Here is a 24,336-nt window from a genome sequence, read left to right on the forward strand (position 1 = left end):
TTTAGTCACAGCAAACCTGTGAGTTTTTTAAAGTTAGATACCTTGAGAGGGAGTAGAAGGAACTTCCAGAGGCCTCCCATGTCTTTCTCCAGACCCCTTCTGGACGCCAGGACCCGTGCGCATGGACCCGCTCAATCTTCCATGGAAACAGTTGAGCATGATTTGGTCCGTTTTACTGTGCAGGCGCGAGCTGTCTACAAAGGCTTGTTAACAGTTTTCTGGAGGTCCCAGTGCTGAAATGGCCTTGTGGTGAAGGATGGGAGAAGCCTCTGGATTATTTTTTTCTGCTGTAGTCAATGTGTTTGGATCATAATTATGTTGAAAAGGCCAAGTGTGTCTCATGCACAGCTTCTGGGCATTATCTCTGACCAAATTACCGGAGGTGCTGTGGCTCACACCCCCAAAACATCAAAGATCTACCTCCTTGCTTTATAGTTGAGATGGTGTACTATTTAACATGGGCCTTGTTGACTCCTCTCCAAACGTAGACTCCATAAAGTTCAACTTTGGCTTCATCATTCCAAATGAATTTTTTCAGGCGATTTGATGATTGTCTAGGTGCTGTTTTGCATATTTTAAAGTGGATCCGAGATAAACTTTTACTCATTGCATAGTTGTGTTCCTTTCATATAGTTTATAGGGCATTCCTCAAGCCAAATACTTTTTTTGTTTTATTTTAATACTCTAATTCCCTATAAACTAAACAAGCCTCACCCACAGATTTTTCAGAGAGCCTTGGCACTGCGCAAGGGCTTATGGGAGATCAGTCTGGGCAGGAGGAGGAGGAGGTTACTAGCCAGATATTTCAGTGGCAGAGGGGAGGAGGGAGGGGGAGAGCAGAGTGAATTTGTCACAGGCTGAGTGCTGGAGATGCAGATCAGCTTTGCCTGTGTGTAATGTTTACAAACAACATGGCTGCTGTCATTGTATCACAGGAAGAAATAATCATATTCTGTTGAAGCTGTTTTCAGCTAGATTTTCTGTGTAAACTATCTAAACTTTAGATAAGATATATAGACAAGTTACTTTTTATACTTAGTTTTTCATCTCGGATCCGCTTTAAGCCTGCGTTCTTGTCAAATTAGTGCAGTAATTACTTTCTTCTGGCAATTATACCATGGAGCCCATTTGTCTTCAAGCGCCTTCTTATTGTGCATCTTGATACATCCACAGTTATTTGTGGTTCTTTTTTCTTGTTTGTTTTTTTCATCCTGAACAATTCTTTTAGCAGTTCTGGCTGAAAATTTGAGTTGGTCTGCATGACGGTGGCTTGTTATCAACAGAACCTTTCAAAATTCTGCTTCTTATGAGACTCTGAATACTGCTGATTGGTATTTGAAACTCTTTGGGTATATTTTTTACACCCTTTGACTGGTTTATAAAATTAAACAAGGTTCTGCTTTCCCTATGGCTAAAATGTACAGGTGGCTGTGAAGAGCCCAGAATTTCACTGACTTTTTCATATTCACACACTACAGTCGACTCTAGTTACTATGTTTCAGAGATACAGGGTTATCGTCATGTACAAAATATATAATACTGTTTTAATACACATTTGTTGTTAAGTCTTACAGTATTGTATAAATTGTTAGGGCTCTTTCACACCAGAGCCCTCTTTTGGCGTTTTAACGCAAAGTGTATACTTTGCGTTAACCAAGGTAAAAGGAAAGACTATAGACTTTCATTTTACCTTTCACACCCGACGCTGCGTTTCGATGCGTTGCGGTACGACGCATCCCGGGGCATTTTATCGTCGGGAATCGGCGCTTCCCCTTCGGGTAAATTAACTACTACCGCTGCTACTCAGCGTCGCACCGCAGATTCCCGACGACACGCCGCAACGCCTGCAGGAGCCGTTCTCCTGCACGTTTTAAGTGTGTAACCGGCCTTATAAGTAGTTTAAGCCCTTCCCGACTGCCTAACGCTGATAGGTGTCAGGAAGGTGACAGCCCCAGGACTGCCTAACACAGATAGGCGGGGGGGGGGGGGGGTTTGCAGGGGATTATGCGCAAGCATCCCAGCTTGAATGATGGAGCGGAGATCCGTCATCAGTCTATCAGTGGCGATCGCCGTTAGAAGACTGTTAGGCAGCGAAACTGTGGTCTATTTACATTGCTGCGATCTACGGCGGCGCAGTACTGGGGACAGCCGCGTCACTCGGCTGTCCCCTGGAGAGGCTCAGAGAGCGATCGGCTTTCATAGGCTGATGCCTATTAGAGCTGATCACTATGATTGGCTGGTGGGGGGAGGGAGGGAGGGGTGCAATAAAAATAGACAAAAAGTAGTCACATTTATTCAAAAATATAATATAAATTAATTAATTTAAAAAAATACCCATGGCAGCAGGGATCAGAGCCCACCAACAGAAATCTCTGTTGGTGGGCAGAAAAAAAGGGGAGGGGGGGTAATCAGTTGTTTGCTCAGTGCTATGGCTCTGCAGCAAGCTTTTAAAGCTGCAGAGCACTGAATTGTAAAAATTTGCCTGGTCACTAGGAGGTGTAAGCCTATGGTCCTCAACTGATCACACACTTTGAAATCACATAGAAAACAGCCCAAAACATAATTCATACTAAATGTCCACATTCAGCGTTGTCTGAAAGTAAATCACCTATCCACATTTCACTATGTATAACACAGGACTCAACTTACACACAAATTCATCTTGCAAACAGTCTCCTGGAACACAACCTGTTTGTAAGTAGGGGACCGTCTGTATTATCATTTCAAGCAAAGAAATGTGCTTGAAATGTGCTCCCAAATGTGAACAATTACCCTTAATATCCAATTAACCTGTGCGTGTCAATTTGTGTGTATATTATCAGGCCTAAATGGAATGTAAACCTTTGTTTCATGCAATTATGGTGCTTCCACTTATCATTATGATGTTAAGAAAACAAAATTGTGTGATAAGAAATGGCTCCGCCTAACCACTAACTATGAATCAAAGAGAACATTTTGAGCATGGTCAATCACTTTACTCTACGCAAGGTTCACAAGTTCTGGGTATGTAAACTTATGATCACAACTGTACTGAGCCATAGGCCCTAATGCAAGTTTTATACTGGGGCCTTAGCAGTGAGTCACTTCATACAGGACAGCCATTGTGTGAGAGAGATGGAATCAGATAACAAGGGATGCTTTGTTAAAGAACAAGCGACACCCATGCTAAGTAGTGGCTGGATAATGTACTGGTTAAGGACTCTGCCTTTGACATGGGAGACCAGGGTTCGAATCCTGGCTAGGTCAAGTACCTATTCAGTAAGGAGTTCAAGGCAAGACTCCCTAACACTGTAGGGTGGCCTCTTAAACGCATCCCAGTGGCTGCAGCTCTTGAGCGCTTTGAGTCCGACAGGAGAAAAGCGCTATACAAATGTTTAGATTATTATTATTATTATTAACCTACAAATAAAAAAACACATATATAAGTAGATAAATACTACTTCTACTTACATAACAGATGTATTGTGCTATCCACGTACTGATTCCTGTGAATTTTATAAAGTAAAAGAAGAAAATCCTATTCTAGGCAGTGGCCATCTTGCCAAGCTAATGCTGACATCATATCCTCCCTGACTCTAGTTTTCCCCCCTCCCTTCTCTTGCTCATTGTGTATTCATTAGCTGCCCTCCTCCCAGAGTCTTCAGACACTCCCACTGAGGTGTATACTAGGAACTACACTGTCTTATCCTCCAATGTGCTGAGTCACCTCAGCCTTGCTTGTAAACACAAGTGAGCAGAGGTGTTTCAGATAAGAAAGCTAGGCAGGGAAAGAAATGGAAGAGGAGGAATTTATTATAAATAAAAAGAACTCCCTGCATTCAACTCTTTGGCACTGTTTGGCACTAGGGTCAGTGCTCATAAAGTATGTGATAACTCCAAACCATAACAGCAGAAAAACTTTTGCAAGTTTTGAATGCAGGATTAGCATCTTTATCACTTAATACACTCAGACCAGTTGCTGTTGAAATTTGATTTTTATGGTGACAATACCGCTTTAATGATTAGCACTATTTAAAGCACATACAGAGGTGCTTATTACCATTATAGCACCAATAAAGAGCTAATGCAGCAAATGGAGAATGGCCTTATATGGGCCCCTCCCAGAGGCGGCCTTTGGGGGGACAAGTGGGGCGATTGCCCCAGGCCCCACGTCATGCCCACCATGCCATGCTCATTTTGGTGGTGGTGAAGGAAAGATCTACAGAAGTCTAGTTGTTTGTATTCTGATCAGTGTGTTATTTACAAATACTCAGATCTTCCAAATTTGTTTTATGCACCTTATATCGTGCACCAACCTCCCTTTTATTGCTTAGGTTTTCGTCTTTAGCATTCTTTACTGTACTATGCCGTTTGCATTTTTGTAATGAATTTCTACACTAACATGAAGCTTGCCAAATGTCAGATTAAGGTAATGTGCTCAGAGCCTCAGCCTGAGGGCCCCAGGGGCATTAAGGTCGAGCATGGACTGGAGCCAGAGGGGGGTCAGGCTGGAGCCTCCAGACTGGCTGGGGATTCATGCTAGGTTTGATGGGGAGCTAGGGATAGGTAGAGGCTGGCTGGGGAGCTAGGGATAGGTACAGCCTGGCTGGGGAGCTTGGGGTGTGTACCAGACTGGCTAAGGATGGGTGTTAGGCTAAATGGGAAACTGTGGATGGGTGCTAGGCCAGCTGGGGAGCTGGAGATGGGTGCTAGGCTGCCTTGGAGAGCTGGAGATTGTTACTAGGCTGGCTGGGGAACAAGGGATGGGTTCTAAGCTGGCTGAAGAGCTGGGGATGGGTACTCCGCTGGCTAGGGTGATGGGGATAGGTAATAGGCTGACTTGAGAGCTGGAGATAGGTGCTAGGCTGGCTGGGGATGGGTGCTAGGCTGGCTGGGGAGCTGAGAATAGGTACTACGCTGGCTGGGAAGCTGGGGATGGGTACTCCGCTGGCTAGGGAGATGGGGATGGGTAATAGGCTGACTTGAGAGCTGGAGATGGGTGCTAGGCTGGCTGGGGATGGGTGCTAGGCTGGCTGGGGAGCTGGGAATGGGTACTACGCTGGCTGGGAAGCTGGGAATGGGTGCTAGGCTGACTGGGGAGCTGGGGATAAGTGCTAGGCTGACTGGGGAGCTGGGGATAAGTGCTAGGCTGGCTGGGGAACAAGGGATGTGTTCTAAACTGGCTGAAGAGCTGGGGATGGGTACTCCGCTGGCTAGGGAGATGGGGATGGGTAATAGGCTGACTTGAGAGCTGGAGATAGGTGCTAGGCTGGCTGGGGATGGGTGCTAGGCTGGCTGGGGAGCTGGGAATGGGTACTAGGCTGGCTGGGAACCTGGGGATGGGTACTAGGCTGGCTGGGGAGCTGGGAATGGGTACTAGGCTGGCTGGGGAGCTGGGGATAAGTGCTAGGCTGGCTGGGGAGCGTTTCTGGATAGAAATACAAAACTTTGGACTCCCTATTCAGCCTAGCACCCACCCCAGTCCAGCCTAGAACCCACTAAACCATCAGAAGAATAATTACAATACGTAATGTAATCAAACAGCGAATGGTAGTACCATTGGCCATTTGATTACATTACGTATTGTAAATGTTCCTATATTGGTTGGCGTAGTGGCCTTTAACAAGTTTTTAAACAATAACAAGGCATACTGCATTAGAGATGGACAAGCCCGTGAGTGTGGTGGTACGGTATATTGCCTACACTTACGGCTCTAGGCCCCGCATGTGACACTCGCCCCAGGCCTCACGTACTCTAAGGCCGTCTCTGGCCCCTCATATTACAGTGCCTCTGTGCTGTCATATCCTCTGCAACTAATGTGACGCCTCTGCTGAGAGCCATTTAGCATGCGTATGAGTCTTTAGCTTGAAAAGCTGGATATATTTATACTTAAAGGGAATCTGAAGCGAGAGGTATATGGAGGTTGTCATATTTATTTTCTTTTAAACAATAACAGCTGCCTGGCAGTCCTGATGATCATTCTTGCATCACAAGTGTCTGAATCACACACCTGAAACAAGCATGCAGCTAATCTTGTCTTGTCACATTTTTGTCAGAAACATCTGATCTGCATGCTCGTTCAGGGTCTATGGGTAAAAGTATCAGAGGCAGAGGATCAGCAGGATAGCCAGGCAACTGGTGGTGTTTAACATTAAATAAATATGGCAGCCTTTATCATTTGCCTCTCAATTTAGGTTCCCTTTCATCGGCAAAGACAAATAGAATATTAGTCAGAAGACTGCAATGAGAAATATTGTCTACTCCGGTGTCGCAGCTCTATGCAGACTTTGCAACAAGTAGATTGTAATGCGGTTGCTGGGAAAGACTTTGAATGAATAGTGGTCTCTCTGCATATTTACCGGTACTCTTGATTTATCACAGGTCTCTGCAACACATAACATATTTCTCTCCCACATCAAAGAACAACAGTGGAAGAATCTTGCACTGTTTCCTATCCAGCTGTGTACACTGTTCATGGCAAATGCATGAAAGAAAACATTTCCCTTTAAACACTTATACCTTAAACATTTATTAAAAATAAAGACAACACACGGGAAGGCATTTAAAGGCTGTGGCCCATTCTTTTTTAGGTTTAAAATTTTTTTTTTTTTACTAAAACCTTAACTTCAGTTAACACAAACCGAACACATTTTTTTTCATTCCACCAGAGCTACTGCATGGTCAGTAGACCCTAGCAATACACCAGTTGCACATAGCAACATACCAACTGCCCGCGCCTACCAGTGGGAAGAACTACCGTCCCCCCCCCCCCCCCAATAAGTAGGTACCGTGACAAGACGATGACTTTCTGAAAGAAGGGGAGGATGGGTGGTGGAAGCTAGCCTGCCACTTCCCTACTGACCAAGAGCTCCATTTACCTCACATTATATACTGTCTGTTATCTCATTACCCACTGGGTTACCTGGGGACCCAGCACCCAGACCTGAGCCAATCACCACACCCTGCCCTCAGTCCGTCTCCTGATGAGGTTGCTACATGGACACTTGTCCATGTAGCAACCTCAGCAACAGCACCTTCCAGAAACTGAGATGAATCTCCTCACAACCCACTAAAAGACAGACCCGAGCTGATTCTGTCACATATAAATGACAGCACAACAGTGACATCCATAGACAAGGAAAAAACTTGATTCCCAGAGCAAAATACAGACCATTTTTCCCAGGCGTCCTTATATGCAGCCCATGTAGCAGGAGTCAGGGAACACTTCACCATGACCTCTATGATTCCCATATTACTATCCACAGGTGGGCTGGATACTCATCCCCTTCCAGCTTCGGCACCAACTGCTGAAATACCTGAAACTGTTGGCGAGAAAGAGTTATCCTCACCAGGGAAATATTTTGCTTCCTGCCAGTCGTTAAACTTCAAGCAGCACACAACTAAACAGTGCAATACCCCCAAAACCAAAGAAGATTCAGAATTTGCTTCCACATGAAAAGGTCGGCTTTCACATCAGATGTCAACCTAACATGCCAGAAGGAATTTTTAATACCCGCAATTGCTAATGCCAGCCTCCTGCAAAAAACTCACCCATTGGCAATACCCTTGTGGAGAACGCTTAAAGGCCCAACACAGACTGGATGTCCATCACTTTTGCTTTTTTGGACGTTCACAGGCCATCAATACCAGTTCTAAGCTTCAACACTTTATCTTCTGAAAGTCTGAACTCCATAGCCACACTGTCGATGCAAACACCCAGGAAAATCAAACACGTGCACGGTTCCTCGTCTTTTCCTTGGCTAATGGAACCCCAAAAAAGTCCATAATAGCACAAAATGTCAACCACAATGATGAACAAACCAAACTATCCGTTAGCCCAACAAATAAACAATCATCTAAATAATGCACTGTTGCACCGTGTTTGTGCTCGTGAGATACCACCCATTTTAAAAAGGACGAGAAAACTTTGAAATACATGCAAGACAACGAGCACCCCATGGGTAGACATTTATCGAAATAAAATTTCCCATCTAAATAAAAAAACCCGAAGAAGAAAAACTACCCAGCCAAATTAGTTATAGCCAAATGTAACGATTGTGGAATTCTCTCCGTGATCAGCGCACAAGACGTGCTGACACTGCGGAAATCCTCCACAAGCGTAATAATTTGAGGGAACCCAGCAAAAGGTGCAATGCACCTGTAGAGGGAAATTCCTGTCGGCAGGTGGAGCTGTGGAGTGCAGAGGAACAGCTCCTCTGCCCTACCACAGACGCCAGACAGGAATTGTACGAAGGGAAGAAACGCAGGGCAAGATAGCCCTGAAAGAGAGAGATCAAAGCGACAGAGGGTATGTGTGTCCACCAATCTAGTCGCCACCCTGCGACGATGAACACACAACCAGGAAGATAAGGTGAGAAGGCAATCGCCAGAGATGGCGGTTGCTAACAGCGTCACAAGACCGAAAAAGCACAGATGAGGAATGTATGTATGTCCACCAATCTAGCCGCCAACCTGCGACGGCGGACACACAACAGAGGAAACCAAGTGAGAACGCAATCGCAAGAGAAGCGATTGCGAAAGAGAATGAGCACAGGGACAGATTGTATGTGTGTGCACCAAACTAGTCGCCAACCCGCTACGGTGCATACACAACAGCAGATATGAAGTAGGAACGCAATCGCGAGAGAGGCGATTGCCAGAGGTGACACAAGGCTACAGCAAGGCAGAGCACGAGAGTAGCAAAGGCACAGCAAATCATACAATGAGAAGATAAGGAAAATAACAAACGCTAACTAAACGCGAACACCGCACTCATTCGCAACAGCGAATGCGTTTTCTGCGCGGTCTCCGCGTGATAAGCACAACAGAGACAAGCACGCCTAACTAACCACCGACAGACAAACATGAAACAGAGGACGCGAGCGCTTGCTTAACGGTTACCTCACCAAGCCTCCAGCAAGCGTTCGTAGCAGACAAGACCGATACACGAAAACAGGAATAAGTGAGAGATAGGATCCACAGCACTAGCGCAAGGCGAGTGCGATCCAGGCAAGACAGATCAGAAGGGGCTACCAGTAACAACCACTGTTCCGGTTAGCACCCAGACACACAGAACGATCTCCTGTCGACCACCGCTGGGACAGGACAATCGTAACAGACAAACAAACAGATATGCAATCCTAACTGCACTAGGGAACCTGCCTAGTGCAGTCCCAGGAATTACTCTGAGCTAATCTTTAAACAAAGAGCAAGGCTGACACTCCAGGAGTGTTTCACAGGACTAACCCTTATGACCAGCACAGGTCTGTGATATCACATGGTATTTATAGTACAAACCTCCACAGGATGTGGCTAGGAAATTTGCATGACCAACGTATGCAAATTCCCTAGCAGCAGCAAGCTGCAAAACTGACCAAAGGTCTCTCTTCCAGAGACCTGCAGAATGCAGACCTGAACAGTGGTCACAAAGCTGCCTGCCTGCGCAGGCAGCCGAGCAGATCCTCACACCAAAAAGCCGATTTGATATTGGATTTCGCCATTGAAGCGCCAGCCCCAAATTTCTTAACCACCATAACTGCTTGTTCAAAAGTAATATACTGATGACCACTCTTCTGGAATGGTGTCATTCAGAGAACCATCCTTTGAGTAAGACAAATGGTGTATGATGTGATATTCACCAGGTTCTTTTTTAGGCACTACCCCAAGAGGGGATAAACGAAAATCCTGAAAAGGTGGGTCACCGCCACTCTCCCCAAAGAAACTGCTTTTTGTATTTTAATGCGCACTATGTCAGGGATATAAAGCACCCATTTTAAGCTTTCCACCCAGGAACACCCATGGCCAGTAAAGGGATGTATGAAAAGTCCTTGAGAGAGATCATCAAAAATAAATTTAGCCATCTGCTGGTTTGGAAAAACTTTGAGCCATGGCAGCAGCAGATTTTCCAGTCTCACTGGACGCTGTGCTTTTAAGAAAGGGCTGTTGTGAGCTGCTAGAATTTTTTAAACACTTCATAAAGGCATGAGAACCACCACAAAATAAGCACTCATGCTTGAATTGACATTTTGGATATTTACACTGGGACTCATTGAATGAAAAACATATGCCTTTTCTCAACTGTTGCGCACTGCTGGAGACCGGCTTCAGCAGCTGGGATCTATAAGGCAGCATAAGTGAAATCCATAAGCCCACATCAGAATCAGAATCTTTTATTATCGCCAAGCACGACTGGGTCGTGCCCGGAATTGGGCTTGGCATAACAGGGCTGAGTGTAGCAAATACGCAAAAATACAACAATCACATCAAAAATATACACACAGAGAGTCAAAAACACAGATAGTACAGAGTTCACAGTGCAACCGACACTATAGGGTGGGAATAAAGTGCATAGCATTCAATGATTTGACGGCTGAAGGGAAAAAGCTGTTCTGGTGCCTTGAGGTCTTGGTGGCAATAGACCAGAATCTCTTGCCTAAGGGGAGCTGACTGAAGAAGCGGTAGCCTGGATGTGAGGGATCACTGGCTATCCTCAAGGCTCTGGAGCGTAGTCTGCAGTCGTAGAGGAGGTCCAGAGGGGGGAGTGGTTTACCAATGATTCTCCCCGCTGATCTAATGACTCTCTGTAGTTTGTGCCTGTCACCAGCAGAGGAACCGGCATACCAGACCAGGATGGAGGTGCAGAGGACAGATTCGATAGTGGCGGATTAGAAACTTGACATGAGTCTCTGGGACATGCCAAACTTCTTCAGTTGGCGGAGAAAGAATAGTCTCTGTTGGGCTTTCCTCTGGATGGAGGTAGTGTTTGTTTTCCAAGTTAGATCGTTGGAGATAGTAGTGCCCAGAAGGCGTGCATAAGGGACTCTTTCCACTTCTGTGTTGTCAATGCAGATTGGAGAAGGAGGGGTGGTGTGCTTCCTAAAGTCGACGACCACCTCGACAGATTTTGTGGAGTTGACGACCAGGCCATTCTCCTTGCACCAGTGGCAGATCCTGTCTACCTGGTGCCGGTACTCCCGCTCATCGTTTTCGGTGATGAGGCCCACAATGGTGGTGTCGTCAGCAAATTTGATCACTTTGACAGAGTTTGCCGTGGATCTGCAGTTATTTGTGTATAGGGAGAATAGAAACAGTGACAGTACGCATCCTTGTGGGGCTCCTGTGTTGATGGACCTAGGTTGCGAGAGTATAGTTTCTTGCTTCATGACTTGGGATCTGTTCATGAGGAAGTCGGTGATCCACAGTCGTAGGGTAGGGTGGACCTCGAGTGCAGTAAGATTCTCCTGAAGTATTTGGGGGCTGATAGTGTTGAACGCCTAGCTGAAGTCTAATAGGAGGACCCTGGCTTATGAGCCTGGCCTATCCAGATGATCATAGACAAACTCCAGGCAGGTGTTTATGGCGTCATCGGTGGACCTGTTTGCTCTGTACGCAAACTGAAGCGGGTCCAGTCGAGCCACTGTGGAAAGTTTCAGGAGGGGCAGAACCATGCTCTCAAAGGTTTTCATGATGACAGATGCGAGTGCCACATCTTTGGTGCCCCAAGAAAGACCAGGGTGAACTGCCATTTTTTGTCTAAACGATTCGTCATACAGAAACTAGCTGAGAGGGCCAACATTTTTGTACACCTACAGTACAATGTCCACATGACGAAAAAGCCCAGTGCAGTTATCAGGGAATTTTTCTCTCAGGATACTAGCATATATGCAGAAAGCCTGCAACCAATCAGAAAATGTTCTGGATACAGGCCTCCTCCTTTCCACCTCAGAGTCCTTCTTCTCTTTATCAACAAATTATTTATTAGATGGTAGAAGAGACAAGTCTATATATTCCAACTGCCAAATCTTTTCTTTAATGCTAAATGGAAGGTGTGATCCCAGGAAACCTCGCAAGCCAAGGCTTTTTTTTTAACATACTTCGGGCACCCATGCTCTGTGATCGGTAGAATTAGCAGAAACAGCAAGTACAGAACAAATCGGATTAGAAGACATAGATGATAGTGTTAACAGCACTTCACTTAAAGTGGTTACTGAAGGAGGAGCAAATGATCCAACCATATGATTGCTGACAGCTCTTCCAGAAACAATAAAATTAATAACAGAACCATGGGATACAGGTGGATAACCACCACTGTTAAGAGGGGCAGAAAAAAGAGGATTAACATAAGAAACTGGAAGAAAGGAGGGATTATAGAAGAGGAAACAGGAGCATCATGTACAGCAGAGCTATGTCCTGTCCATCTCAGTACTGGCAATGCCGGCCCACCTGGCTGAATCTCATTAGTAGGCCCCCACCGGCTGCGCTCACAAACCAGATTGGCCACCGGAGCTCCTAGCGCTGGGGGCAGGCGATGATTGGCTCCTAGATGTTCCGGTGCCTAATGAAGAAGCCGCGCTCTTGCACTTCCTGTTACGCTCGGTGGTATTTTTTTTTTTTTTTTTTTTTGTTACTTTTTTTTTTTTTTTTTTTTTTTTCTTCAGACTCAGCATATTATCATGCCCGGACTTCCATCAACATGACTTCACAGCCGTGCTCCTGTGTCCCTAGGCGCATCTTCACATCATAGTCTGAATCCACTTATGTAGACATAACACAACAGCAACAACAACAACAAAAAGAAGAAAAATCACACGAGGAAAAATATTATAGTAGAATAGAATAAAATAAAAACAAACAAACAAACAAAAAAAAAAAAAACCACCAAAAAAAAAAAATAAATAAAAAAAAAAAAAAAAATGCCCTCACCGGTCTTATAAGTATATGAGAGGAAAAGCTACTAGGAATGGGTGCAAATCCAGCCGCTGAGTGTGAATCCCTGAAAGATTGATGCATTACACCACTTATAGTATCTCACAATAGTTGCAGGGAAAATCGGAACCATAAATCGGAATCAGAATCGGAAACCGGATCTGCAGTGTGCAGGGGAACCCCACACTGCAGCCGCTACTACAACAGCTCTAAAATATCAATGCTGCACTGTGAGTACCTCCTTTCCCCTTTCTTTTTCCCTTCTCTTCTCCTTTGTAATTAACACCACTGTGATATAAGCCTTAGATAGGGCTGCACAGTTTTTCGGTTTAAAACCCATACCGCGGTTCGCGACAAGACGACCCAGCAATCGCCAACATCCTCGGCCCTTGCCCGGCCCGCCGCCCGCACCCGGCCAGAAGCAGCGAACATGCACTAGTGCCAATGAGCGGGGGGCGGACCCACCCGAGCGAGCGGCCGGGCACACACAGCCCCCCCAAAACGCCAGACAGCGACGGAACGACGGCAGGCGGAGCCGCACACTCTGTACAGCCCCGCCCCCCACCGCCACCCAGCAGCCGGCAAGCCGCACGCGCCCGCCCGCGCGGACCCCCCCCCGCCCGTCCACCAACACACCCCCACCGCTCCCGGCCAACCCGCACACAGCGGGGCTATACATAAGCGCACAGACAGCGGACCAGGCAGTGCGGGCACTATGAAAACTGCAAACACTCGTGACGACCACCAGATCGTCCCAACACGAACCGCCCTCCCTCCGCCCCCACATGACCACCCCCCGCCCAGGGTAATGCACACACAGCTAAATGGTCTGACAGAGCGCACCACAGCTGGGCTCCACCCCCCCTCACCACCATCACACATTCCATGTTGAATGTTCAGACCCCTGCCATCAACCCGACAGACCCTGACCCCGCCCTCCCCTCATACATACATATATATATACATATGAATTTGGGGAAGAAAAAAAAATTGGAATCGCCGAGAGAAAAAGAAAATCGCAACTTCAATCTTTCCCCCAAAAACGTGCAGCCACAGCGTTGGATATTAAAAACCCGATAGTGGTAACTGTTACTATAACTACTGAACAGCTGTGCCGCACCCAATTTTACATTTCGCGCTCAGCAAGTAACACTTAAGAGAGGAAAAAACAAACAATAACACAACAGGGAGTAAGGCATTTGCTTCTTTAATGACCTCCTTACTAACAACACAGCAATATAAAGAGTCGTAATCCCTCTAGACATAAGTTTCTAAATTGTCCCGCAATTGCTTTATCGCCCGTAACTCATCTCTCTCCGGTTCTACGTCCTTCCCCGATTCTACATTCAAGAAGGATAACATCTTGCAGCGCCATTCTGCAAAACATGGAAGTATATCATCTTTCCACCTATCTATTATCATTTTCCTGGCAACCAATGAGCAACTATATAAAATATTTTTTAGATCGTTCTCTATATTCAATCTAGTCTGGCCAAATAAGGCAAAAATCTCGTCATTCACAAAATCTGGGCTGTAATATTTCTTAATAAAGGCTTCTATCTCTTTCCAAAAACCACAAAGTTTATAACACTCCCAAAACCAATGTTTATAAGATCGGCTTGGGGCTCCACACCTCCAGCAACCACTCTTTTCCCAGCTTCTTTGTTCATCCATTTTTCTGGGGATACAATACCACCTGGAGACCAACTTATATTGGGTTAACTGGACATTAGTGCTGGCTGGTAACCAAATGTCTTTATATACTCTATTCCAGTCTATGTCATTCATCCTAATACCCAATTCTCTTTCCCACATATGTACCCCTCTGCTTCTTCCAGAGTCTCCTTCCTGACTTAGGAAGTTATAAAGCGTACCTAACCCCTTTTTGGGGATAGTACCATTGTTAACAAGCGATTCAAACTTGTTTAAATTTGTTCCAAAGGGGACTCTCTTTTGGGCTGTCCTTAGGTAGTTACTTACTTGAAGTTTCCTAGCACAGTTGAAGGTATGGTCTTTTCATTTAACAAATCTATTATCTTGATATCTTTGATAAGTCCATTCCGTGTAAACCATCCTAAAGACTGCCCCGGTATAAAGTCTGGGTTGTCTCTTAAGGTTTGGAGTGGTGTTTGCCTCTTTTTTCCATTATGTTTAATTAGTTCTAGCATTGTTTTCAACATTGGTTTAATGAAGGGGTGAGATGTACTTCCCATCAGTTTACTAAGGTTACTCTTATTCCAAGAGAAGATCAAGCCGAAGTTCACCCACGATGCCTCCATTTCTACCCACCACTTCCTCTCGCCTATGCATCCCCATTCCAGGATTCGCTTAAGAAGGTTAGCAGTATGATACCGAGCCATATCGGGAGCTGCCAAACCTCCTGCTTCTTTACTTTTCGTAAGATAATGATAGGCGATTCTGGGAGTTTTGTTGAGCCATATAAACCTTTGGAACAGCCTGTGCAATGACCGGAACCATGCCTGGGGAATATCAACTGGGATGTTTTGTATCAAAAAAAGAATCTTTGGGAGAAGGAAAGTCTTAATAATTGCTACCCTGCCTATACTGTTAAATATTGGTTTATTCCAGGATTCTAGAGAATCCGAACTAGACTTGATTATATCTTTAAAATTAGCAGAAAATAATGCTTCTGGGTTGCTACAAACCTTCGTTCCCAAGTAGGTGATCTCATTTTTCTCCCATTTTAGGTCGGCGAGAGAACTCATCTTCCCAACTATTTCCTTACTACAGCCTATGTTTAAGAGTTGCGTCTTTTTCTCGTTTAATTTGTAATTAGAACAGAGAGAGAAATCCGCCAGGATTTTTAGCGCTTCCCTTGTGGAGGCATATGGGTCCGTCAAGGTTAGAATCAAGTCATCTGCATAGACCTGCTGTTTAATTTCTACACCTCCCACAATCAGCCCTCTAATCTGTCCATTATCCTGAATAGCTCGTATTAGTACCTCCATGGCAAAATTAAATAAAAGAGGGGACAGAGGGCAACCCTGACGGACTCCATTTGATATCTTAAAATCTTTTGTTAATTGCCCATTAATGTTGATACAGGCTGACTGGTTTATATAGAGTTGCCTAATTCCATCAATAAATGTATCCCCTAGATTGAATCGGGATAAGACCGCAAAAAGAAAATCCCTTGATAGCCTATCAAAGGCTTTTTCTGCGTCTATTACTATGAGGACCGCTGCCATTTTTCTTTCCCTGCAAGCAAAAATAAAATTATTCACCACCGAAAGATTATCACTAATATGACGACCAGGCCTAAAACCGTTTTGCTGAGGACCTAATAATTTAGGTAGATAAGGGATCAGCCGGTTTGCCAGAATTTTTGAGTAAATTTTAACATCGACATTAATCAATGAAATTGGGCGATAGTTTGAACAGTCCTTCTTATCCTTGCCTTCTTTCGGAATCAGTGTAATGGTTGCTCTATTTGAAAGATCTGAAAATAAATTTTCCCCCTGTTGTGCTTTAATCAAGGCGCAGAAGGGGGCCGCAAGTTCATTCATACATAATTTGTAGAACTCGCCAATGTAGACGTCCGGGCCGGGGCTTTTGCCCTCTTCTAGATCCACCACAACCCTCTTAAATTCTTCCTCTGTGATTAGGGAATTTAACTCTTCGCATTCTTGTGCATTTAATGATGGAATATCCACTCCAGACAGAAATTTATGTCCATCCTCTTTTGGGCTACCCAGGTTATATAATTTTTGATAAAAGCTTGCAAATACTTCCCCTATCTCCCTGGACCCCGAGACTAGCTCTCCAGTATATCTATATATTGAGTCAATAAATTTCTTTGCTTTGTCTCTTTTCAGTATACTAGCCATTAGTTTACCTGAACGATTAGTATTTATCATAAGTTCTCTGTGATTTTTTTTAAGTTGCTTCTTACACTTGTTATTTAATATATTGTTCAGGTTGTCTCTTGCAATTGTTAACTTCGTGTAATTTAAACTAGATGGCTCTGTCTTATGACTATTCTGAGCTGCTTGTAATGCTGACAAACAGCTGTCTAGGGTACATTTTTTTCCCCTATACAGTCTACTGCTATGCTTAATCAAGATCCCCCTCAAAACACACTTAAGCGTGTCCCATAATACAACTTCAGATATGTTATCGGTTCTATTGCAGTGGTATTTTCTCCACGATCAGTACATAATGCGGATCCTGACGTGAAGGACACACACACACAAGCACATGGAACCAGGATATCCCCAGTTTAGTGGAGGAGAGGACTAACACCAATAGGAGATGTGGCGCACCGAGCAGGCGTAGATCCGAACAGCCACAAACAATACTTTCACTTTAGTGGCTCAGTGCAAGGTAGCGCTGAGCGCATTAACCAGAACTCAGAAGATCAGGACAGGTAGACAGAATGAACGCTTGCTTAACCCATTCTCGTTCCGTCGTTTTCACTTGAGCAATGTTCACCTGCCATTCATTAGCCTATAACTTTATCACTACTTATCACAATGAACTGATCTATATCTTGTTTTTTCCGCCACCAATTAGGCTTTCTTTGGGGGGGTACATTTTGCTAAGAGCCACTTTACTGTAAATGCATTTTAACAGGAAGAATAAGAAAAAAACGGAAACAAAATTCATTATTTCTCAGTTTTCAGCCATTATAGTTTTAAAATAATACATGCCTCCATAATTAAATCTCATGTATTGTATTTGGCCATATGTCCCGGTTATTACACCGTTAAAATTATGTCCCTATCACAATGTATGGCGACAATATTTTATTTGGAAATAAAGGTGCATTTTTTCCGTTTTGCATCTATCACTATTTACAAGTTTAAAATAAAAAAAAATATAGAAATATTTCATCTTTACATTGATATTTAAAAAGTTTAGACCCTTAGGTAAATATTTACATGTTTTTTTTTTTTATTGTAATGTTTTTTTTTTTATATATTAAACATTTTATTTGGGTAGTTTTGGGAGGGTGGGATGTAAACAATAGGTTTATAATGTAAATGTGTGTTGATTTTTATTTTTTTTTACTTTTAGTTGTAGTATTACTTTTTGGCCACAAGATGGCGGCCATGAGTTTGTCTACATGACGTCACTCTAAGCGTAACATACGCTTAGAAAGACGAATGGGGGACGCTACAGCCAGAAAAAGCGAAGCTTCCGAGAGAAGAAGTCGCTTTTTCAGCTGGGGAGAGGAATCAGTGATCGGGCACCATAGCCCGATTCACTGATTACCTGGCTAACGATCCGCGGGCCGGGAGCATGCATGGTTCCTGGACGTAGTTTTTACGTCCAGGAACTAAAATAGGTTAACTAGTCACTGCTTAAGTGACAGCAAGCGTCCATAACAAGAAAGACTGGAATGAGGCAGCCAATGCGATTGCAGCGATGGCGTGCCTCACATGGACAGGACAGAGTAGTCAGGAAATAGCAGAGTCAAGGCAGGCAGACGCAATACACACAAATATACAATAGGTAAGATTTCCTAGCGTATTACGATTACAGCTATCAATGAAACTACAAACGACTGACTAACATATGTATATATCGGCGATGAACCGATATATAACATAAGCAAGGAACACTAGCTAGGAACTGGAGCAATACAAGGAACAGGACTAGGAAGGATTCGCTACTTCTACGCAGAAGTGAGCGCAATCCACGCAAGTTAACAGGAACAGGACTGAACTAACTAAGCACGGGTGATCACGCTAAGCGCAACCTACCGAAACGTGCTGGAAACTGACTGACTGAACACAGGATATAAACAGTTCGAGTACGTATATATCAGCGACACTGATGTATTAACGTAACACGAATACAAGGAAAATAACAAACGCGCTAGTACAGTATGCGTATATATTGGCGATGAACCAATATATGATGCAAGACCAGCAAAGTAACAAATACTGATAAACAGGATCAGGACTAGAAGGACTCACTGACCCCTTCGCAGGAGTCAGTGCAGTCCACACAAGATCTAGGAACGGGTGGGGCCCAGACAGAGTAACAGACTGATCTGAATCTATGATAGCCCGTAGAGCCCTGCAGGAAGCAGATCTTTATACTGAGGTCATCCAATGGGAGCAGACATGCAGATTCCCACACAGGTGAATGGTAATTATTCAATCCTGAGCTGGCCAGAACTGCAGAGCAACTGCAGATGAAATCAGCAACTAGTTTGAGTGCAAACAAAACCATGCAAGCAAATGCACGCAATGAAATCAGAACTGCCTGGGCTGCAATACAACTGCAGCCAGCAGTACACGATGCAGAAGCGATCGTGACACTTCCATGTTGTTGGTGGCGAATAGGGCTTGAGAGACTTCCTGGGTCGGCGCGATGCCATCTCTTCTTCGGCGGATGCTCCTCCCCTTCCCCCTCATGCGCTCCACAGCGAGCAGCAGAAAAAACACATGGCTGATGTGTGGAGGGGTCCGCCCCTGCGGCCCAGCAGCCTAAAACAGCTCCCGGCTCCTAGGTTCCCGGACAACCACAAGCAGCTCCGGTTCTCGATCGGCGGCTACAGCAACATCCAAGGCAAGTGAGCCCACAAACTGGGGGCAGATGCAGTAGTCAAAAGATTCCAAAGCCACTTCTTGCCATCAGGGGCTTGGCAGCAGAAAGCAGGACAAGCAGGGAATCCATAGCAAGTGCACTAGTCCCAATTATAAAAAATGTCAGCCACGCACAAAATTTTGAATAAAAATCCAAAATAAAGAAGGAAACAAGGAATGTCCAATGATAAAACAGGGCAAAATTAAAAACTAAAAGAAAAGTAGAAACTAGCCATAATCAATCTGCAGGAAAAAAAATCCCCACACAGCAGTGACAGGTAACAGAGAAGCTAGTCTGCTCCTTACCAACTGACCCAGAGCTCCAGGTTACCTCACATTATATACTGTCCGTTATCTCATAACCCATTGGGTCACCTGGGGACCCAGCACCCAGACCTGAGCCAATCACCACACCCTGCCAAAGCAGGAGTCTGTCTCCTGCTTGGATTAGTGTCCATGTAGCATCCTCAACAACAGCACCTTCCAGAAGCTGAGATGAATCTCCTCACAGACAGTACCTGAAACAAGAAAAAACACACAGCCAGAAACATCCCATATCTGTATATACATACACTGAATACCTATAGGGAGTTTCCAGCATTTTCCATGAGTTCGTCACCCTATTTGTGTTCCTCCCTAATCATTATCCTGCGTATCCATCCAGTTAATATCTGTAAATTATAGACACTATGTGAAGTTCTTTTTAAATCATGAGTTGCATTTGTTCATCTTCTTCAGGTATGGGGCAGGTGGAGCATAAGCAATGCACGCAGTATAACTGGAACACAGATGTCCTCCATCAGGCCTGGCCCACCATTGACTCAGAATACCTTTGTCAGCCTGAAACAGTGGAAGTGTCTGTTCTGGTAAGACCTGAACATGGTTAAACTAAACTGTAGACAAGCTTATACAAATCTCCATAAGGTTCTATTTTTATTAAAAAATGTTTTATGTGCATTTATATACAATTAGTATAAGAACGTGAATCTTTATCTGTAGCTCTGAGTGCTGTGGCACTAAGACTGAAGGGAAAAGAGGAACATAATCCTGTCACACTTTCACAGTTTTCTTACATGAGACAAAACAGCAATGATGCTGATCAGTGTGCTGCAACTGCGTCAGGCCAGTCTACATTCGTTTTGAGTGAAGTGATAAAAAGTGAGGTCAGGCTGCTAACTGTGCTGTCTAGAGCTATTCTAAGCACAGGACCGGTGGAGTACTAAAAATCTTTAGGAAGTCTATGTTTTTACTTTTCACTATTTATATAGTGTGGGGGCATATCTTGCACCACTTTACAGAGTACATTGGAAAATTAATTCACTATCCCTCAAGTGGCTTACAACTAATGTCCCTCCTTTGGAGAAAGCTAGTTAACCCCTTAATACGTTTTATGCTGTGAGAGGAAACATACACACAAAAGCGAGGAGAACTTACTGACTTCACTGGTAATATTCTTGGTGAAGATTGAGTTCCAGAGCTGCAAGATGTGAGTGTTATCCTCTTTGCCACATGATTACTTATGCATTGAAGGTTCACCTCATTCTTCAATGTAAATCTAAAAGGACCATATGGTAGGGTACCTATAAATAATCTATACTAGATAATAACAAATCACATAGCCCCCAACATCCAATAAAACTTCATAATTACTGAAAAATCATGTAAAGGCCAAAAGGCGAACCAAGAAGGGTCCTCAATTTACAAAAGAACAAGTTCCGTGTGAGTGTGTGATCATTTGCATTCACGACTAATGCATTGAGAAAAAAATAAAAGTCCCCCCAAGTTTTGCAATAGCTGAAAAAAACCTTTCATGGTGCCAACTAGAGGGCCTATCCAAATACCAATACAATCACAACATAGAGCAACACAACTAACATACTATTGAATGCATCAGCGGTCCCACTCATCCATCGTGTCAGATGGGAATGCTGCAGGGAATTAGTTATATGTCTTTTTTGAGGGTAGAGTGACTTCCCCTTCCTTTACTTTGATCAGTTATGATACTGTTAACAGTTCAAAAGCAATAGTAGCACATGTTCAGCTCCTGTAGTGAAGTGAACCTTGTTTAATGAAACTCCTCAAACTGAACAAGATGATCAAACGTGTGTGTGTGTGTGTGTGTGTGTATATATATATATATATATATATATATATATGTATATATATATATATATATATATATATATATATATATATATATATATATATATATATATATATATATATATATATATATATATATATATATATATATATACTAAATAAATTGCATGTCTAACATTCTCTATGCTTTGTTTTGCAGGTTAATAACAAGCCCTTTGGCACAGTGACCATACCATTTGAGGTGTCTAGGGACTTGGAAAAGGTTCAGGAGCTGGTTCTACAAAGTGATTTGGGTACAACACACCTACAGGGATGTACAATAAAGAAGGCCATCCTTTCCCCAAGAACAGCTCTTATAAACTTCCTTGTGCAAGAGCAATAAATATACCACCAGTGATCACAGCTGCCCATTCAACAAAACATTAAAATTACTGCTGATAAATTTTAACAGATATGTATTTTCAACATATTTGGCCCTGGTTGAATAATACATCTGCTTGCACCTTGGCATGTTCTAACTTAAGGAAGTGACAGACCTTGAATCTACCTCTGTTCTGTACAAACCATGACTCAAATTTACTTTTATGAAGTATGTTTCCACTGTGCTCATAAACGGTACAAGTGTAGTAATGTTACAGGTGCCAAGTATGCAGTTGAAAAACCGTAGACTCATATCAAAAATGTGTGAGATATGTTGTATAGATTACTCCAGGCATTATCATCTTATAGGAACTTGAGTAATATTGTTGTATATACTTATTGTTTAGGGAAGTTGTATTATGCTGGATTACTGAAATATACATTTTTCTTTGGAACTACAGCCTTCTATACATTATAAGTCTTCTGTACATTTTTTTATATTTGTAGAACTTTCTGCAAAAAAAATAACCAAATAAAATCTATACATGTATGTATTGCAATAAGAAACTTTTTGATAAGTTGTTTTAATATATTTTTGCCTCAATAGAATGTATCATATGCTAACTCATACAATGTACATGTGCAAGTTATAATACCTTATAATGGTGGTTTAATTCCATTTTCCTTGCTGCAATAATGTACAGTGCATTATTACTCTTGTGCACTTCTGTAACATCTCCTTTGAGCAATTCATGCTGCTGAGCAGAATATACACCCCCCCCCCCCCTCCAAGAACTCGTTTTGTCCCTCCTATAAAATTGTGGACTGGGACAGTTTAAAGAGAACCCGAGGTGGGATTTAATGATGTTAGTGGGGCACAGAGGCTGGTTGTGCACACTATCACCAGCCTCTGTTGCCCTATGGTGTGCCCCCAGGACCCCCCTGCGCTCTGCTATCCCCAGCACCGTGCTAGCGAGGCTGTTTACATGTTACTGTCTGTCAGCGCCGCTCCCCCGCCTTCTCTGTATCGGCGCTACCCGCCCGCGTCCCTTTCCTCCATTCAGTGGGAGGGAAGTGACGCGGGCGGGTAGCGCCGATACAGAGGAGGCGAGGGAGCGGCGCTGACAGACAGTCACATGTAAACAGCCTGCTGGCGACACGCTGTGTGTCGCTAGCACGGCGCTGGGGATAGCAGAGCGCAGGGGGTCCTGGGTGGGGGCACAACATAGGGCAAAAGAGGCTGGTGATAGTGTGCACAACCTGCATTTGTGCCCCACTAACATCATTAAATCCCACCTCGGCTTCTATTTAACACTATTCTGCCCTCCCCCCAAGTGTGAACAGTAAAAATATTCCACTTGCACCTTCTTGCTCTGGAATCTTTACTCGTGGAACTTCCTCCATACATTGCAGACTAGTGCAGGGAGCAGTATAAGACTTACCTGCTCCAGTGCTGCATCAGATATCCTCAATTCACGCCAGCAGCCACATGCACTGTTCTGCCATCTTTGGCAACGAATGCATTTCACGTGATCAGGAGTTGGAGAATGGCTGCACAGAGTGTGTGTCTGCCAAAAAGAATTAAGGGAGACCCAACACAGTACTGAAACAGGTAAATATTACACTGCTTTTCTGCAATACTCTGGAGGAGGAGGGAGAGTGGCCCCCAGAGCCATCTGTTGGATTGACGTCTTATCAGTTGTGTGAACAATAGCAAGCAACTTTTTTTGGTTGTTCAACTTGTTTCACAAAAAAAGTTGTTTGAGAATTGTGCGGCATAAAAGACTGCTGTTGAGCGTGTGTATGGGGCTTTAAAGAGGAGCTGTTAGGTATAAGGTCTCAGAGAAAATAAACACATATATCAGTAGCTAACGATTGGCTGTACTTACATTACATATGCATTTCACTGTCCACGTTTGTACTTCACAGAATTTGTATATAGTATATGCAGAGATTGATGCTCCTGACAGCTCATGGCAGGTTCCATGTTTGTCTGTCTCCTATGAAGCCAAATGTGTCGTCATGTCCTCCCTGCTTCCTGATCACAGAAAAGCTCTCACTGAATAACACAGTGTGCAGTGAATATTAATTAGCCATGTGGCTAGGAACAATAGCGGACTCCTGCAGTGTACTCTGCCGGGAGATTTTTCAGTGCTGTGCGCTGGACTGAGTTACAAGCTGCTGAAACTTGATCCTGTAACTTCTCCTTAGCAGCCGAGGGGAGGGCCCCAGAATGCTTTGCAGTATGGTTTGCGGCTTGCATCCTCTTAAGAGCTTGGGTCTAACAGCTTTGCTGATAAGCACACATCAAATGAAAGAGAGATTTTTATCTTCACTATTGCCTTTTTGGCTTCCGTCTAAACTGTTTAACACAGGAGAATAGAGGTTTAAATTAGCTTCTGCAGCCTGACAGTTACTCTTTAAAGGAGATCTAAATAACATATATAAATACATCAGAGGGCAATATAAAAGCTTGGCGGATAAGCTTTTTGTCCCTAGGCTTTTACAAAGGACTAGGGGACATGATCTGCACATGGAGAAAAAAACATTTTAGCCATTTATTTAGGAAAGGGTTCTTTACAGTAAGGCCCCATTCACACCTAAAAACAAAAATGCAAGTGTTTTGCGTTTT

General features: G+C 43.8%; 1 protein-coding gene across 2 annotated transcripts in view; it reads left to right on the forward strand.

The window, feature by feature from the left end:
- Positions 1-22,271, forward strand: part of LARS2 (leucyl-tRNA synthetase 2, mitochondrial) — a 320,228-nt gene extending 297,957 nt beyond the window's left edge. For both annotated transcript variants that reach the window (XM_068236332.1, XM_068236333.1), the window contains exons 20-21: positions 19,980-20,107; positions 21,544-22,271. In XM_068236332.1, coding sequence (XP_068092433.1) covers positions 19,980-20,107; positions 21,544-21,726 — 311 coding nt within the window. In that variant the 3' untranslated portion in view covers positions 21,727-22,271. The remainder of the gene's footprint in view (positions 1-19,979; positions 20,108-21,543) is intronic.
- The last annotated feature ends 2,065 nt before the right edge of the window (positions 22,272-24,336 follow it).

Source organism: Hyperolius riggenbachi, chromosome 5 (genome assembly GCF_040937935.1).
Source record: "Hyperolius riggenbachi isolate aHypRig1 chromosome 5, aHypRig1.pri, whole genome shotgun sequence".
In the NCBI taxonomy this organism is placed as follows: domain Eukaryota; kingdom Metazoa; phylum Chordata; class Amphibia; order Anura; family Hyperoliidae; genus Hyperolius; species Hyperolius riggenbachi.